The sequence below is a fragment of the Mus caroli genome, chromosome 1 (genome assembly GCF_900094665.2).
Source record: "Mus caroli chromosome 1, CAROLI_EIJ_v1.1, whole genome shotgun sequence".
NCBI classification, from domain to species: domain Eukaryota; kingdom Metazoa; phylum Chordata; class Mammalia; order Rodentia; family Muridae; genus Mus; species Mus caroli.
Genome location: NC_034570.1, coordinates 84,462,378 through 84,480,903, shown reverse-complemented (window position 1 = coordinate 84,480,903; position 18,526 = coordinate 84,462,378). Strand labels below are relative to the sequence as shown.

Sequence of the window (18,526 nt, the reverse complement as noted above, 5' to 3'; positions counted from 1 at the left end):
CTGATAACTTTTCCATCTTGTTTCATTTTGTAATAAGAGATTAAAAAGGACAAGGCAAGGAGAGTAATCCAGTCCTTATCCCTGTGTGTGAGAGAGCCCCTGCCCAGGGAGCAAGCAAAGCTCAAATAAAAGGCTTCTAGTGTACCTTGCTTGAGCCAAGGTGTGGAAAGTAGAAACATCCCTGTAGACAACCAGAGCCTTGCCTCACTGATGAGGAGGGCAGAAGCCTTGCTGATCCTACTGTGTATGGTAGGAGAGATTAACTCATGGGCCACAGTGGGCTTTCGTTGGACATGAATATCCAATTGCCTTTTTGGTTGCTTAGTGGCCCTATGGCTAGGCAGGCTGTTACACCAAGGCCTACTTATTCCTTGGGCTCTGTCTGCTCCTACCCTTTGACAGTTTAGCTCTGGCAGATTCAGTAGAGACCAAAGGGCTAGATCAGAAGTCAGTGTGCTGACAGAACCTGTTGATGGGTAGACTCAAGAGGATCTGTGTGGTGGCTCACACCTCCCTTCTGAGTCCTATGGACTCTCTGCAGGAGAGCTGTATCTTGAGGCCGAACACCAGGGTTCTGATGTTAGAGTTCTCCCCAGCCTTACTCTATGGACAAAGCAGAGTCCTGGGGCCAGAGCTCTAGTCATTTGGTAACCTAGGCCAGCTTTGGGACTTGCTGGGTGGGAGTGGCAACGGGAATGCCAGGGACCACAAGCACAAGGTACCTTTCTTATTCAAGTCTATGTTCTCAGTATTGTCAGTTAGTTTACCCAGGAAGAAGGTTTAGGAGAACTCTTGGTTCAAGACTACCCTGTATTTGTGAGTAGAAGACACTAAAGGCGTAGCCAGAAGCAGGGATACAGGATAGCCACATTTAGGACTCTGATCAAAGTCAGGTTCCTAAGCTGCTGACCCTCAGCACCTTATGGCCAGGGTCTGGTTCAGGCATATACCACCAGTGTTGTCCTTGAACTTCCTTCTAAACTTGAGTTCCTTCCAGTAGGCAATGTTCTTGCCTCCTTCCCTTGGATTCAGTGCTTATGTATAGGCAGATGAAGTACAGCAACCAGAGCAGGGTGGAGGGGCTTTCTGGAGGGAGGACATACAGGGCTCTGGCCCTAACCCAGTGAATGTCTGCATAGCCACCTGTTGCCAGGTGCTGTATAGTGAGCAGCCCTGCACTTTACTTAGAGCTTTCTAGCTCCCACAGAGCCCATTCTTGACACACTGCTCCAGCCTGCAGTAGGAGTGGTGCTTCTTCATCAAGTTGGTAATTTGTTCTTTTATTGTTTATTGTGTTTTTAAAATTTTGTGTGTATACATATGTGCGTTTGGGTGGTAAGTAGGTGATGCATGCTATGATACATGTATAAAAGTTAGAGGATAGCTTTCAAGAGTTGGTTCTCTATTTCTACTGTATGCATCCTAGGGACTGAACTCCAATTGTCAGATATGGTGGCAGGTGTCTTTACTCACACTGAGCCATCTCTCTGGCCCTGTGTTGGTCATTTAAAACTTACCTTTCCTCCACATTGTTTCTCACACTTTAATTTGGAATCAATTTTGTAAGCCCTGAGACTGACTTGGCTTCTGCTTTAAATCAGAATCACGGTGGCCTCTCCCTTGGCACAGTGTAAGTGCAGAAGCCACCCTGATGAACGTTCATGCTGCCCGCCAGGAGCACACTTTATTGGCTGCAGTTGGTTGGGTAAACATGTTTTTCAAGAGGGTGCTCATTTTACCATGGCAACAGGCTCTTCACTTGAGTGTCTATCTGGACCACTTCTATGGCACACACTGTTCTTGAGGCTCACACATAGCTCTGCAGTGGCTTCATTCAGAGAAGGAGCAGAAGCAAAGTACAGGCAGTTTGTCTGTCCAAGTATTGGCACTTGGCTTCTTGCTTGGCTAAGCGTAGGCTTTTACCAGTATGACATCAGATAGGCCTTTGGGTCTGCAGTGGGGTCCTTTGAGAGTGGGGCCTCTCATTTTGACAAAGGGTGGGGTAGTAGGAACTCGATGCAAGTATGTTTCCTCACCAGATCTCTCATTGCTGTTAAGATCTTTATGCTTGAGGACAAAGCCCTGGGATCTCTGAGCTTTGTGCGTTGAGCCTACCAGGCCTTCGGCCAAGGGACACCAGATGCCCTTTGGACCACCAACACACCATGATAGTTACATCTAGGCTTTACAGGGAAAGAGGGACCCATACCTCAAGGCTAGCTTTGCTGACATAGTGAGCCACTCTCCTGTGTTGTGCTCTCTCTACAGTGGACGTGGCTACAGCGCTGCCTCTGCAAGTGGCCCCTACAGCAGTACCCATGGACCTGCGCTTGGACCACCAGTTCTCACTGCCCTTGGAACCTGCATTGCGGGAGCAGCAACTGCAGCAGGAACTCCTAGCATTGAAACAGAAGCAGCAGATCCAGCGGCAGATACTCATTGCAGAGTTCCAGCGTCAACATGAGCAGTTGTCCCGACAGCATGAGGCACAGTTGCATGAACATATCAAGGTGAGCAGCAACCTTGGGCTGTGCCATATGTCCTTCTGTCCATGGTCTGTTTACCCCTGGAGAGCTTAGACATGTGAATCAGGTACCCTCTGGATGATATCTGCTTCTTCTTCCCCATGGTTGGTATGATTTTATCTAGTACTGAGGTATAGACAGGTGGCAGCTTCTTTTTCTGTGCCCAGGATGGGCTTTATCCATCTAGTACGTAGTCCAGGTACTTTCTGGGTGACATCTTCTCCTTTTGTTCCCAGGATTGGCATCATCTATGGAATGCTAAGACCCGAGAACTAAATACCCTCTGGGTGGCATGTGATTCCTTTTGTCCCAAATGTACAGTCTTACTCACAGAATGTCAAAGCCCAGGTACCAGGTGACCCTCACTTTAAGGCTGTTGCAAATGTCCTAGGTTTTATGCATCCTGAAGAGGACTCAGGACCTCATTGTATAGAAGTTGCCTTCTAAAAATACATGTAGAAAGATAGCCAGAATTTCAGATTAAATAAGTTGAAAAGAAACCCACACAAGTGGTATGTAGATACATGGTGAAACTGGTAGGCCAGGAAAATCTCTACTGAGAACCATATTGAGCCACACTGTCCAGTAGAAACTACACTTGCACTCGTCACAATAAAGCAAAAAGCCACCCACACGAGTTGTTCGAGTTGCCCACAGCTGTATAACAGAATCACGCAACACATAATAGCTTTGGCAACAAACAGTCTTTACTGTGGTAAGGGATTGGGTCCTGCCCTGAGTGTCATGTGATTGTACTGTATTGGTCATGGTAGTTGCATCTGAGGCTTAGCTGGGCTTAGAATGGAGGATATACAGTCAGACATCGCTGTCCTAGTTCAGTCACTGCACGGAGCAGCTTTCTTAGACCCACTTTCCCTACCCAAGAGAACAGGACCAAGATGGAGTCCCAGCATCTAGAACCCCTGGGCCTGGATTGGTACTTACCACTCTGCAATGCTGCCATCACTAGACCAGTCTTATAACCTGTGGGAGGGTCCTGGGCAATGACTCCTATCTATATAGGCTATACTGTAGATTCCTAAGAGTCTGCATAAGGCTCGCCACTGGTTTAGATAGCAGAGCCCTGCCTGCCCTGGTGAATAGACCCAGTAGCAGCTCTAGGTTCCCTTTCAGGAATGTGTGCTGAGAACATTGTCCTGCTTGGGCCTTGTGAGAAAGAGGATCTAGAAACCTCACCCTGGGCTCTGAAAGCTGCCTGTAAGGAGGCTGGGGCCTTTGGTATTGTGATGGTTGCTCTCTTAAGTGTCCTAGGATGGGAGGTTGTTGCTGCTGCTGCTGCTGCTGCTGCTGCTCCATGCTCTTAGGTTAGAATGGGCTAGTTAAGGACTGACTCTACCAGGACCAAGCTCATCATCCTTGAATCCTTTTTTACCTGGTAGGAGAGGCCAACACCAGACCTAGGGAAGAATTGCCTTGCTGATAATTGCCCAGTGCTCTGCTGAGGATGGTCAGGGCCACCTCCCATGGGGCCCTGTTTTCCAGGACTAGGAGCTGTGTGTTTCAGGTTGGCCTCAGGCAGGACGGTGTGCCAGCTGGAAAGCAGTAAAAGTCATTTTAGGCAGTGGCACCCAATAGCCCTGATGTGCCAGCTGACTGAGTGCCACCTCACCAGGCTGCTGCCTTATTTTCGACATGAGTCATAGCCTCACATATCTGTGCCTCTTAAGAAGCAGTTCAACCCCAAATTTTTAGCTTTTTTTTGTATTCTTTGTGGCCACAGCTCCTCGGTAGCAGCTTCCTGACTCAGTGTCATCATGGCCCCTTCTCACTATTATTACAAGTTTACAGTTTGTCCCTTCTCTGTGATTTCAGGTCTTGATGCTGCATTGCGTCTCTGGACAAGCCTGTAGGATGGCCTCTGTCCTGCAACATTGAGCTTTTTGCTGCACTTTTGAGTTCCGTTCCCAGGGGCTGGTTTTGTGGCCAAGTTTCTGGGCCTGAGTCCCTTTCTGAAAGCTGGCTCTGTATACAGAGGAGCTCTGCCAGGGATTCACCTATGTTAATTCCAGGCTTTTGGGTGATACTAGTGAAGACCAGACCAAAAGCTTGAAAACAGTATAGTGAGCCCTGTGCCATGAGACACAGGTTCAGGGCAGTGGACCTCAGCTGGACACGCCCTTACTCTACTGGCTATCTCAGAACCAGCCGTACCTGTGCATGCACCGGCTTTCCTCCAGTCTCAGTGTAGACCCTGGCCAAAAACAGACTAGGGAGCTCTGCTAAATTACAGTTTACCTGTGATGTTCCCATCATTAAACATTCCTGTCCACAGCTGTTTATACACACGATCCTTGCCAGCAGCATGCAGCATGACAGGAAGATAGACCAGTTGTGCAGTGGAAGGCTCTAACAGGTATAGTGAATAGTCAATGTTGTGTTCTTGTTCTGTCAGTTGATTAGAACAGTGAGTATTCCCATGCTTTAAATAGTGAGGGTCTCAGAAATCTTAAGTACCTATATGAGTTTCCAGGGCAGGAGCAAGAAGCATAACAAAGATCTTTGAGTTAGGGTTCCATCAGCCAGGGTGTAGTCTCTGACCAGTCTTGCTTATTAGCACTTTCTGGTGTCAGCCCAGGTGAGTCTCTAGCAGCACGCCCCTCTACCCCATATTTCTAGATCCTAGAAGAGATTCTGTAGGCCCAGAAACATAGCTTCAGGGCTGGCCTCAGATGAGATTTCAGCATCATAACAATTCAAGGTTACATTTTCCTTTGTGTTTTAATATCTCTTTTTTTATTATTAAAATTGAGATTTAAAAAAGCCTTTTGACTGTGTAATTGTGTCATTGCATTAGCAGTCTTTTGTTTTGATGGTTTAAACTCTCTTCATGCCATCATATTGTTAACGACACTTGGCAGTGGGGTTTGTCAGACAGATTTCTTGAACACACAATCTAATTAGTGTCATTAAATCATCAGTCAATTTGAATAGAATTTATAATTGGAACAGGAGTAGTTTTTAAAGTAAAACTTCAGTTGGTAATTTGGGATAAACAAGGTCTTTCCAGGGGTTGTAATTCTCAGAATCACCTTATCCCTGGTGTAAACCTTGCTATTCTGCTCTTTTCTCCCTAGCCTGAGGGGGTGGGGCAGCTGAATGGAGAGGGGGTGCTGTGTCATTAGCCAGAATTGCCCTTACAGAGGCTGTCTGCTGTTTCAGGCCCAGGTGGCATGGAAAGTCAAGACAGTGGCCCAGAATACTCACCTTGTACATTTGCAGTTGTATTTTTAGTATTTAGAGGTACCTTTTTACCACAGAAATGCACTTTCTAGTGTTTGTACTTGTAGTGCAGGGTTAGCAAGATAGCCTTGGGCCCTGCCCCTCCTTCTCCACAGAGACTTCAGGCCCCAGAGTTGACCTGGGCTACTACAGGCCAACCTTTCCCTCCGTTAGGACTAGATTACAGCAGTTTCCTCCTCTAGGAGAAGATTGCTTACTGCTCCTTCTAAGCCTGGCTCACCTGTCCTTTGGTTAAAGAATCAGATGTTTAATTACTGTCACTATCATCCATGCACTGTTCAGCTGAACCCTGAAGGTCAGCTTTCCCCTTTCCTATGTAAATCCAGTCCCCCAACCTGAAGGGTCAATGGATAATCTAAAATGAGTGACACAGAAACTGACTTTCCAAGATGAACTTAATTCAGAAATTGCCAGGGCATGCCGCCTATTATAACCATAGATGCATCCTGAGAGGCTGGAAGGGAGGTAACTAAAAGATTTAGAGAACATCCATTCTGCTATGGAGCAGAGAAGAGCATCCACACTGCTATGATACAAGACCGTTGGGCACAGGGGCTTGGTATAGGGCTGGTACTACAACATGTTAGCAGTGACCACTTCTCCTAGGGCCTGAGAAACAGGATGAGTGACATTCCTAGGCCATCTATCCTTCATTGGCTTCACTATCCTCTCCCACATTTCCTGTATGTCTTAGTCAGGGTTACTGTTGCTATGCAAAAACACCATGGCCAAAAGCAAGCTATATTCTCTCACTGAAGGAACTCAAGACAGGAACTTAGGCTGGGAACCTGGAGGCAGGAGCTGATGCAGAGACCATGAAGGAGTGCTGCTTACTGGCTTGCTCCCTGTGGCTTGCTCAGCCTCCTTTTTTTAAACCCAGGAACAGCAGCCCAAGAATGGCCCCACCCACATCTTATATCAATTTTCTTTAAAAAAAATGCTAAAGGCTTGCCCACAGCCCAGTCTCATGGAGGCATTTCCCAGTTGGGGTTTCCACCTCTCAGATGCCTCCTAATGTGTATAAAGTTGATAGAACGTTAGCTAGCACATCGCTCAGCGCCTCCATGATTGCCAGTGTAGTCAGCCTTCTCTGTATGCATTGTGGCTGCCTGCATTTCTTCTATGATTTGCTGTGCTGTTTTCACCTGCAGTGCTGGTCGTTTCTCATAGGTGTAGGAGTGCTCTTTATGAATAAGGACATTATTCCAGCCTCCACCATTCATTCTCACTTGATACAGAGTAGTCACCCACTTTTCCTGTCATGAATCAGATGTTCTTTCTGAACACATAAAAAATGCCACCTCTGTTCCCTCTCATGTATCTGTGTTCCATTTACATGTCTGTGGCTGTATCTAGCTTGCTCCCTTGCTACATCCTTATACTGGGCATCATGCAGCCTCCATGGTGCCCACATAGACATTAGGCTGACTGCCCATCTCCCCACACCGTGTCACTCTGCCAAGAGTTTCCTGGGCTTGTCTGGCCTGTTTCTTTTCCTTGATGAACTTCACAACCATTCTCATGAAGTCCCCACAGTTATGCCAAGAATTACTTCAGATTGTGGGGTCATGGCTTCCTAGTATTGAATTTGTACTTGAGAAACAAGTTATTTGTTTATTTATAATTTCTACCCTAGTAAATCCTTGTTTTTATTTTTCAATTAATGCATATAAATGTCTAATCTGGGACATAATATGTTTTTGTCTTTATTGTGAATAAATATGTTTCTGTATTTTCATTTTTCATGCTCACTTACTGCTAATGTACAGATGAGCCCTGGATTTCTTTCTTACATGTTATCTAGAATAACTGGATAGAATTTTCTGATACTGATTTTTTTTTCTGGGTTACTTGTGTTATCTGCAAACAAAGATAGTTTCCTTTTATTCTTCTTTTGAATTAACTGAAATTTTCTCATCTCTTTCAACGTCTGTGAGGCCCTACTGACACTGTGGGACAATCCTTGCTTTGATCTCTAGACAGGTGCCTATGCAGAGTCCTGACTTAGATCCTACTGCTATCTTCCTGTCTGAAGGAGCAGCAGCATCGGAGTGCTCCTTCCCATGCCCTAGCCTCCAAGATCTTTATAGTCTAAGCAGTAGAGAATACTGCTCAAGCTCAGGTTGTCAACTCCAGAGGAAAGGAACTTGGTTGTGTGGCCGTGGAGAGCAAGGCGATGGTAGTTACTTTACTCAGTACTGTGACCTGAGAAACAGCAAGTTTAGGGAGAATGGGTTAAACCTCACAGTTGAAAAAGGTTTACAGTCTGTGCTCAGTAGGGTGTAGGGGCATGAGGTGACTGTTCATTTCTGGATCCCTTAGGACCAGAGAGAGAGAAATTCTGATATTTACCACCTTTTTTCCCTTTTTTAATTGGGGCCCTGACCCAGGGAATTGGTGTCACTTCATTCAGGGCAAGCCTCCCATTTGTTAAGGGAGTTTCTGGAAACGCCCTCACAGATGCATCCAGGGTTGTTTCCTTAGTGTTTCTAGATCTTACCAAGTTGACAGTGAAGATTAATCTTTACACCTCTTGTTCCAAGTAGTCCAGGGCATGTTGCTTGAAGCCCTACTCATGATGGGGAAGGACCCTGGGAAGTCATGCCCTTGGTGACCTGGTCAGTCTTCTTAAGCCCTAAGAAGTTAATGCAGACCAGCCCTGCACCTGGGGCTCTCTGTGACAAGTTCACCTTACACTCAAGAGCATTGATGGCACTCTGGTGCCATCCTGATGATGCCTCATTTGTTCCAGGAGCTCCTGGCTCCTGAGCATTAGGCTTTGTGCTTCCCAAGTCTGCTTTCTCCTCTGGGCTGTGGTGTCTGCAGACAAGAATAGCTTTCTGTATATTTACAAGTTAACAGTAGAAGTTGATAATCTTCACAGACCCCTGACTGTGGTAAGACACAGGTAACTAACACTGGCTACTCTTTGCTGACTCTGGCTGTCCCAGGTTCACTGACACCTTCTGTGTGTCAGTATGTTGATGGCTAGGCCCCGCTGGCACCTAAAGGTACCATGGCCAGGAGAGTGCAGTGCTGAGCTACAGTTTGAAGATCAAAAGTTGGAGTCTGGCTGTTGATAGATGGGGTGAAGCTTAGAAGAGCTATATACTCGAGGAGGTGTACAGCCTTTCTGAGAGTACACACACACACAAATATACACAAATGCAGGCTGCTATGCTGCTTTGGGTCTCTGTCCTTAGACTGCTCCTGTTGTCTTCTTCCTGACCACCTCTGTTATTCTTGATACCCTGTGTGCCTTAATGATGCTGTTGCTCTGGCCCACGGGATATCTCCCATTCCAACCCTGGCACAGGCTCTACTGTTGGCACTCGCCTTCCTTCCCTAGACCTTCCCGATGGATGGTGCACCTGCTTGTCTTTTTAACACTTGAGTGTATGGGCTCAGACCTGTGGGGGTATGGCTCACTGCTGAGTGTGCCTAGAAGGATGAATTATTTCCAGGGTGCTGTGATGAGGTTGCCTTTGGATTTGAGCCAGTTGGTTCAGTGGAGATAGAAGTGGTTTCTCATTGAGAGCCCTGGGACATTTTAATCCCAAATGCTCCATTACAAACCATGGACAAATACCACACGCCCTGCCAGTCAGCAGGTCCATGCTCAGACTCTGTTTGTATGTTTCAGCTAAAGAGCATAATGGATGCTGCCCTGTGCTTATCTCAGAAAACCACATGAGATTCTGCCTTAAAGGCTCTCTGAACATCTTTAAATAAAGCCACATACTGAGCATTGGAAGCTTTAAGGAAATATATGTCTAAGTCCATCAAGACAGACAGGATTTACCACAGCAGACTGGTTGTGTCCTATCTCTTCCTTCTCAAATTTTTGCCGAGACTTGGATTTTACTCTGTCTTCAAGAATGTGCTTGATTTACCCTCATTTTATCTCCAGTGTTATCTTTTTTAAATCACATGAGGGTAGGCGACAAGAAAGCTGTTTGACCACATCTGGGTAGACTAATAGGCCTTGTACAATGTGGAAGGCTTGAGAACAGGCCAGCTGTGCTCCAGGACAAGCTGCCGTGGGAGCTGGTATAGTCTGCACCATCACAGCCACTCATGATCTTGAGCATGATCCACCTGTAGCTAAACTCTGTGTGCAGTGTTGGAAGAGAAGAAGGATCCATGCATTTGCTTAGCTTGGCTTGAGTCTTACAGTGGTAGTGGGGATGGAGGCAAGTGGGTTCATTCCCATAGGGCTTACACTGCTATTGTCCGTGCTGGCTGGCCTCTTCCTGGGAGCTCCCATCGACAGGGTGGCAACTCTCATTCTCTTCCTCTAGTTCTTGAGGCTAACATGTTAAATATGACATTTATCCAAACTGGGTCTGTCTGGTCCATATCGAAGAGAACTAGCAGAGGTGACAGTGGCCCCTCTCAAACTACTCTTTTTTGACTTTGGCCCTCAGGTATGTGACTATCACAGGTTCACTGACAGCTTTCTGGCCCTGCTGGTATCCAAAGAGTGAGGATGAAGCCTAAAGGTATCACGGCCAGAAGAATTCTGTGGCTGCAAGATCAGTGCATACATTCACTCTGGGAAGCATGCAGGCAGCCTTCCCCCTACATGGGAGGGGATATGTAATGTACATTTTATTGATAAATTGTCTTGTAGTATTAGAACTCACTAAAAAGCTGGCTCTGGAAGTGGGGTTCCCTTTCCCCATTTCAGACCCAAGCATGTTTTAGTCTCAGAGTATCCCTTGTTTGGGGAGAAGCTGACCCTCCCACCCCCAGTTCTGTGACAGGGAGCATAAAGTATTGTGTTGGGAACAGCCAGGAAGTAATAAACCTTTTGCAGAGGAGGCTACTGTTGTTTGTCTCCTGATATAAAAGTGCCTGCAGTGGGAACAGGAAACTGGAAGTTCAGCCATTGAGAAAGTGCAACCAGGAACTCCCACTATCTCAACCACCCCAGTTGGTTTCTGCTAGCAGGATTTGATGATACTGTCTGTTGCTGTTTGTTCTTTTATTGGACACCTCACCTGAAGGGAAGGGACACTTTGCTCCCCCAGAGATGATCTAAGTTGGAATCTCAAGCTGACTGTTTTGGTGGGGCTTTCCCAGTGCCTTAAGCCTGCTGGTTACAAGCCTCCAGTCTAATGTTACATTTCTTCTGCTTCCTCACTTGGGCCACTCTAGACTTCTCTGCTGGTGCTATACATGTAGATAGTATTTTACAGTCTGTCTCTCTGCTGTTTCTAGCTATCTGCTCCATCCTGTAAAATAAAAATAAATTATACTAAATAAATTATACTTATTAAACTCACTCATTCAAAATGATAAGTATAGCTATTGTAGAACATTCTCCAGACCATACAGATCAGGCTGCTGGATGTTACAGTCTGTCCCTAAGTGTCAAGATGGATCAGGAACCAGCTTTCATTGAAAAAATGGCTATGTTTAGATGATTATGCAAATCCCTTATATGAGTTTGTTTTTTGAGGCCCAGTAATGTGAGGAAGTTGGCCCAGGATCTGTGGGTGGTTGGGGTCTGGTTTTACGTCTAGATTTTCTGTTTGCTGAGCTAGATGCCCTGGTGAGCAACTGTAGGTGATTTACTTATTCATAATTTCATATTTGATATTACTTTCTATAATTTATTTTTATTTTACATTCATTGTTGTTTTGCCTGTATGTGTGTCTGTACGAGGGTGTCAGAAACCCTGGAACTGGAGTTACAGACAGTTGTGAGCTACCATGTGGATGCTGGGAATTGAACTGGTATCCTCTGGAAGAGCAACCAGTGCTCATAACTGCGAGCCTTCTCTCCAGCTCCTTGGTATTACTTCTGGTCAGAAAAACACCCTTGACTTATTGAATATTGTCAACTTGACAGGACCTAGAATCACCTAGGAAGCAAACATCTGACATGTCTTGGCATTCTCGATTGGGTTAATTGATGTGGGAAGATCCACCCTAAATATGAACAATACTGTTCATAGGCTGGAGTCCTGGACTGAATGAAGAAGAGAAAGTAACCTGAGTCTGAGTAGCAGCATTCCTCTCTCTCTGCTTCCTGACTGCTCCTCACCATGGTAGACTGTGTATTCATTCTTCAGCTGTCCTAGTTAGGGTGACTGTTGCTATGGTAAAACACCATGATCAAAGCAACTTGGGGAGGAAAGGATATGCTTCCACATCATTGTTCATCATCAAAGGAAGTCAGGATAGGAACTCAAGCAAGGCAGGATCCTGGAGGCAGGAGCTGATGCAGAGGCCATGGAAGGGTGCTGCTTACTGGCTTGCTACCATGGTTTGCTCAGCCTGCTTTCTTATAAAATCCAGGACTATCAACCCCGGGATGGCACCACCCACAATGGGCTGGGCCGTCTCCTATCATCATTAATTAAGAAAATGTCCTATAGGCTTGTCTGCAACTCAGCTCTTATGAAGGCAGTTTCTCAATTGAGATTCCCTCTTCTCAAATGACTTTACCTTTTGACAAGTTGACAACGAACTATCCCGTACACCAACTCTGATTCCAAGTACATACTTATTTAAGAGGCTGTTGTCCAATATTTTGTCACAATAATGGAAAAAGTAACTAACATACATCTTTGAGAAAAAAGCTTGTGTGGGGACCATCCATCATGTAAAGTCTATATGCCTCTTAAATCAGCTGGGCACATGTGGCTGTAGGACACACACACATGCAGGCTCACACATAGTACCTGAAATTCCTGCCCTAGGAATATTAGGGTCAAGAGTACCCCTCTGATCCACAGAACAGTTTTCCTACATTGCTTCAGCTTGAGTTCTGTTGAGGCTATGACAGAAAGGTTGGTGTTTGAGCAGTGCCGTGAGCAGCATTAAGATGTTAGTACCATGTGTCATGAGACTTGAGCTTGACTGTAACCTCTTCTGGTTGGCTGGTCAGTAGTCAATAGGGATAATGGGAGCTTCCTAGAGACCCAGAAGGTTCTCTGCCCTGCTGGAGCAGTGGGTGAACACTGTCCTCAGCATTTAAGGCCTGTTAGCAAAGAAGGCTTTTATCTTTGTTCACTTTTAAAAAGTCTGATTGGGTTTACACGAAAAAAATGTCTATTAAATTGAATGTCTAGTAAATTTAAAAGTTGGGGTCAATTAAATTAAGTTTGGGATAAGTATGTGGCTCAAAACTGAGCATTGGCTTAAAAGTGAACCTGGTTTAAGTTCCAATTAGAATAGTGGCCCTGCTGTTATTGTCTTTGTTTTTGTTTTGTTAGAAAATTTTGGCTATGTGTCTTATTTTTCTGTGACTATGATAAAACACCATGGCCAAGGCAGTTTATAGAAGAGTTCCTATATTTCTTTTCTTTTAAAACAGAATTTCCTGTTCCCACTGCAGGCACTTTTATACCAAGAGACACACAACAGTAGCCTCCTCTGCAAAAGGTTTATCTTCTGGTTATTCTCAACACAATATTTTGTGCTCTCTGTCACAGAATTGGGGGACTCATGATTTCGAAGGGTGAGCCCACGACCGTCATGGCAGGGAGCGTGGGAACAGGCAGGAGGCCTGGCACCCGCTCAGTATCTGCAAGGGCACATCCTGAGAACAGTCATCAGGCTGAGAAGAGCTGACTGAGAATGATGTGTGCTTTTGAAACCTCAAAGCCTGCCCCTAGTGGTACACCTCCTAATCCTTCCCAAACAGCTCCACCAACTGGGGACCAAGGATTCCAGTATGTGAGCCTATGCCAGCATATCCTCATTGGAGCCACCACACTGTGGTCATCTTATTCTAAACTGCCCTGTGGTGATATGGATTGCATCTGCGGAAGATCTCTTCTCAGCATTATCCCTCTACCTTGGCAGAGTCTTGGATATGGTAGTGAGTTACTACTTGCAGATAGCTGACTTTACCCAGTGTAAAGTCAGCTCTTCCAGAAGGCTTGTTATTATGGTCTGGATTCTACACTCAGTGGTGTCTTCTCCCTGGACAGTACAGGCCCTGCCCTTGCAGAACCAAGGAGGGAGATTCTTGTGACAGATACTATGTGTGGTCAAAGAAAGGAAAGAAGCAAAGATCCGAGTGCCTGGGTCACAGCCGGTCACTGACAGTGTTCTGTGGTAATGGGCTGAGGAACACAGATCTGGTTAGTTCTTTCTGCCCTAGCAACATGACCTCAAGATGTCATGACACACAGGACCAGCAGCATTGTTCTGGGGTGTCTTTGGGAATCTGGCCATTATTTGCAATCTGTATCTCTTAAATTTCAGATTTGCATGTCTTTGTGACTATAACAGGATACTCGCTTTCCTTCTAGTTACTAAGGGAAAATACAGAGAGACTCTTCATCAATGACCCACTCCATGCTCCTGAGTTGGGTGTCTCTGAGCAGAGCTAGTTGTATAGGACTGTTTCTTGGAATGGATGATTATAAAATAATTGCACTATTATTTGTTAAAATGTCGCCATGTTTACTTTCCAAAGGTGATTAAAACAGGTAAAAAGTTAACCTGATGCCAGTTGCCTAGTGACCCATTGAGGGTGCATTACCTGTGGACACCACCACCATACCTTTAAGAACTCTCTGACTGACCCTACTTATTCACAGATGTTATTCTGGCAGCCCTATAGTCCATGAATATGTGGACTATACAATGAGGCTTTCCTAGAATGGCTGGGAGTAGTCTCTTGGAATGAAGCTTAGTGCAAAGTGTTATAACTTGATTTTTCCATAAAGGATAGAAAAATGTTACTGTTCTGAAGTTATTATAAGTCCTGGAGCTGGGTTCAGTGGCTCAGTGCCATTGGCTGAGAGGAGCTTAGATCCTGACTTATGTTAGACTTATCTATATATTGACTGCTATCAACAAGGGTGGCCAAGTGAGGATGCAATTTTGAGACTTGGGTTTGGTCCCTTGTCCCATCCATCCAGCTAGGTTGTAACTTGCTGATAACTTCCTCTTGACTTTCAGCTGTCCTCTGTAAGACACCGTCCTCTTTAGGGGATGTGTTTCAGAAACAGACTCAAGATAAAACTGTGGAAGTACACATGCCAACCTCATATCAGACTTTCAGAGTGTTTTCACGCTCCTTGTCATTTCGTCTTCATTGTGGGGCAGTACTGCTGCCCGTGGAAGCATGGGGAAGGCAGCAAGCAAAGTGTGTGGTGCTTCTGTGAGGACAGACCAAACCAGGCAGCTGAGCTGCCCATCTTTCCTTCCTGCTGTGTCACCTCATACTCTGCTGAAGCATGCTGCCAGCTCAGGGCAGAGAGCCACTTTAGAGGCCATTTTAGTGGCTGTTTGAAATAGAAACCAGAGAGCCAGTAGTCTCTGCTGGCCTTCTCTGACCGCCCCCTGCACCCACTGTTGCTGGACACAGTGTTAAGCTTTCTGCAAGTGGCCTTTCTGTGGGGAAGGTAGCCATTGTAGGGTCTGGGCAGGCCTGGGCAGTCTTTCATTGTTCTCTCAGTCCCTTTTTCTAAGCTGTTAGAGGGAATTCCTGTACCCTCTCCAGTTAATCTGCCATACACCTGGCTGCAAATGACCTTTGCCCCATGAATCTTCTTAGTAACTGATTTTCTCAGGAGAGCTCTCGAAAGTCTACATAGACAGGGACTATGGCACAGACAGTGCCACCTGCTCAGTTTGCCCAGTAAATCTTTGTTGCACCCAATCACAGTTTTGACTGGACAGCTCTGAGGAGTCTTGAGGCTCTAACCTCTTCTGGCTTACTTCTATAGCAATAGGGAAGCCAGACTAGGAAGGCTTACTTGGCAGGTTGTGGGGATATAGCACAGGTGAGAACAGAGCTATAATCTCTGTCCTAGGGGCTGGGGCTAGGTTAGGTCAGCCCCAGGGTGTCTGTGTAGGTATGGTAGCCTGAGAATTTGCCTGGGTCTTCCAAGATAGCCCCACAGGACAGGGACCAGCACCTCTTGTATTATGCCCATGGTATGAATAAGTTGGTGGCCCTGTTTATTTTGCTCATGTTTATGTTTTATTGAAAGTAATCTGAGTGGCTCAATGCCTGGGCCACACAGGTTTGACTGTTGGGGTGGAAACAATTATACAATTGCTGTCACTTTTCCATCACATTCTTGATATAATATGACTTGAATTTCCCATGCTGAGTAAGTGGCATATTGTGATTCTGATTGGAACAAACTCAGAGCAGTTTACAGTCCCACCCCCTCAGTCTACCCAGTGCTGTAGTTGACTGTGGAAGCTGGTGATAGACAGTCTTGGGAAGAAATCCAACCAGGGAGCTGTAAGGCCTGTGGTTAGAGGAGAGTACAAGAAGGCCTTCTGTGTGCAGCTTGGGCACTTCTAGAAGCATGAACCTTGAAATGTGTGTGTCAGGATTAGCTGTGGCTGCACTAGCCTCCTGGCAGCACTATATGTAGTTCGTGAAGGTTGGCTTAAGCTCCTCTTTTGAGTGATCATCCAGCATCAAGAGATTGAACATATCTCTGGGTCCATCTGTTTGTCTTCCATAAAGTCTTGCTGGAGATGACATGAGGCAGCATATGAAGTGCACACACTCCATGTGTGAAGTGGAGCCATCTTGACACATGTTTACTGAAACCACACCTGTGTACATTCATATGCGCACATACTTGGACCTCACACAGCTAGTTCATATATTCAAGCATATGCTGAAGGATTAGCTGTTTTCCCATGTGGGCATCATCAAAACTGCTCAGGAGCCGGTCCACCTAAGGTAAAACCTTTATTAGACTGCCTCTTTGCTTTAGTTTCCTCTTTTAAACTGTTCTTTCTTAGTCAGGGATCTCTAAAGGAACAGAACTGATGTGGTGGAGAGATATATTTTACACACACACACACACACACACACACACTAAAGGAGGTTTAGTAGACTGGCTTACAGGCTTTGGTCTGGTAGTCTCATGAGGGAGAGGCTAAGAATACAGTAATTGCTCAATCTCTGAGGATAGATGTCTCAGTAAGCCCAGTCTGGCACAGAAGTTCTGATCTTCAATCTATGTTGGAATCCCAAAGAAGTAAGCTATAAATACTAGCCAAGGAATGAATGTATCAGAAACAAGGCAGATGAATTTGCCATTGAGAGTGAAGGCAAGCAAACAAAAGCAAACTTTTCTTTCTTCTGTCTCCTTTGTCTGTGCTGCCACCCTAAGGTGTGGCCCAGATTTAGGGTGGCTCTTTCTGCTTCAAATAATCTGATTAAGAAATCCCTCACAAATCCAGGCATGTTGGTGCACACCTTTAACCCTGCACTCAGCAGGCAGAGGCATCTCTGTGTTTTAGGCCAGCCAAGCCTACACACCCTGTCTCAAAAAAAGAAGAAAAAGAGAAAAGAAAATGCCTCACAGGAGGTCCCAGCAGCCTGGGGTTGCAGTAGCTTCCAGATAGAGTCAGTTGGCAAGCAAGGTTAGCAATTTAGCATCACAAGTTCCTTCTAAGGCTGTAGAATTCAGGTCTAAGTGAAAAGCATGCCAAAGGTCCCAAGCCTCAGTTGGTTTCCTGCCATGGCTGTATTCTGTGCTGTGACCTACACAGTCTTGAGTAGCTGGATGTTCAGTTCTAGACTGTCTCCATACTTAATCATTGATACTTACGCTGAGTGAGGACACGCTGTGCTATATTTTTTTCCATAGAAAGTTCTACAGGCTACCTGGTTGCCAATTCCTTGATCACTGCTCCTTGCCACTCTTCATTCCATGAGGGAGCAACATCAAAAAATACCCATGCCCAAAGGATAGCCATCTGCTAGTTTAGTGAAGGTTGGAAACAGCTCTTGGATCAGAGGAAGAGGAGCCAATGGCCTTGCTGAAGTGAGAGGCCCTGCGAGGTTACATGCTTGAGCTGGAGGCAAGCTTCTTGTTTACCAGAACAGTGCAGTGACAGGGATATGACCAGTAGGGTAAGCACTTTTCCCATTCGTTTGACCATCTCTACGAATCCTTACTTTCTTTGTGCCTCAGCCTCTGTATGGGCAGCTCATTACATTCTTAATTTATGACAATGTTCATATGCATCGTAAATCCTGCAGTCCTTCTTCTTCTTTACCTTCTGTATTTAACTGTTTCTTACAAGGACTTTATACTTTCATGCCGTTAGATGCGCCATATTTTGAAACATAAGCTCTAATGTCTACATAAAGATACATAGACTTTAGGTGTGCTGTAACATGTATTTCCATGGCTGTGGGTGGGTGGTACATGTCCTGGAGTGTCTCCAACATTCCTCCCCTGACCCCTTTGTCCCCTCACCAGTCTCTTTGTCATTTTTCAGTGGTTTTATTCTGCTCTAGAGCTTACCCGATGCCCTGTTGAATTTGCTTGTTTGACTCAACCCTGTGCTTTTTGCCCATTGGTACTAATTCTGCTTTGAGGTGGGCAGCATTACTCCAGGTGAATGTACATCTGCGGCACACATAGTGTCTCTCTATTCACTCTGAGAATCTTGGGCTTGACTCTGGACCTGCCTTGTATGTTGCAAGCACACTCTTAATGTGGACTCTGGTGGAGGAATCCCTGAGGTCTTCCATGTCCAAGGAAATGCCTAGCAGCTGAACTAGCTGGCTTCACCATTTCTGTTCTGTGGGGCACACTCAAAGAGCATTTACAGCCTGCAAAGTCACCTACTCTTCCTGAGTGCTCTGCAGAGATCCAAGGCTATTTTGTGAATCTTATCCTTAAAGGAGCAGAGGAACTTTAGGCCGTGGCACCCTGTCTTCCTCTGTAGCACCTTAGATGAATGGGCAGGTAGACAGGTAGCACCCCGGGAACGGTGGGCTGGTTCCT

General features: G+C 45.7%; 1 protein-coding gene across 9 annotated transcripts in view; it reads left to right on the top strand.

The window, feature by feature from the left end:
* Hdac4 (histone deacetylase 4) overlaps window positions 1-18,526 on the top strand; it is a 242,442-nt gene that overhangs the window by 140,110 nt on the left and 83,806 nt on the right. For all 9 annotated transcript variants that reach the window (XM_029480595.1, XM_029480619.1, XM_029480601.1 and 6 more), the window contains one exon: window positions 2,269-2,510. In XM_029480595.1, coding sequence (XP_029336455.1) covers window positions 2,269-2,510 — 242 coding nt within the window. The remainder of the gene's footprint in view (window positions 1-2,268; window positions 2,511-18,526) is intronic.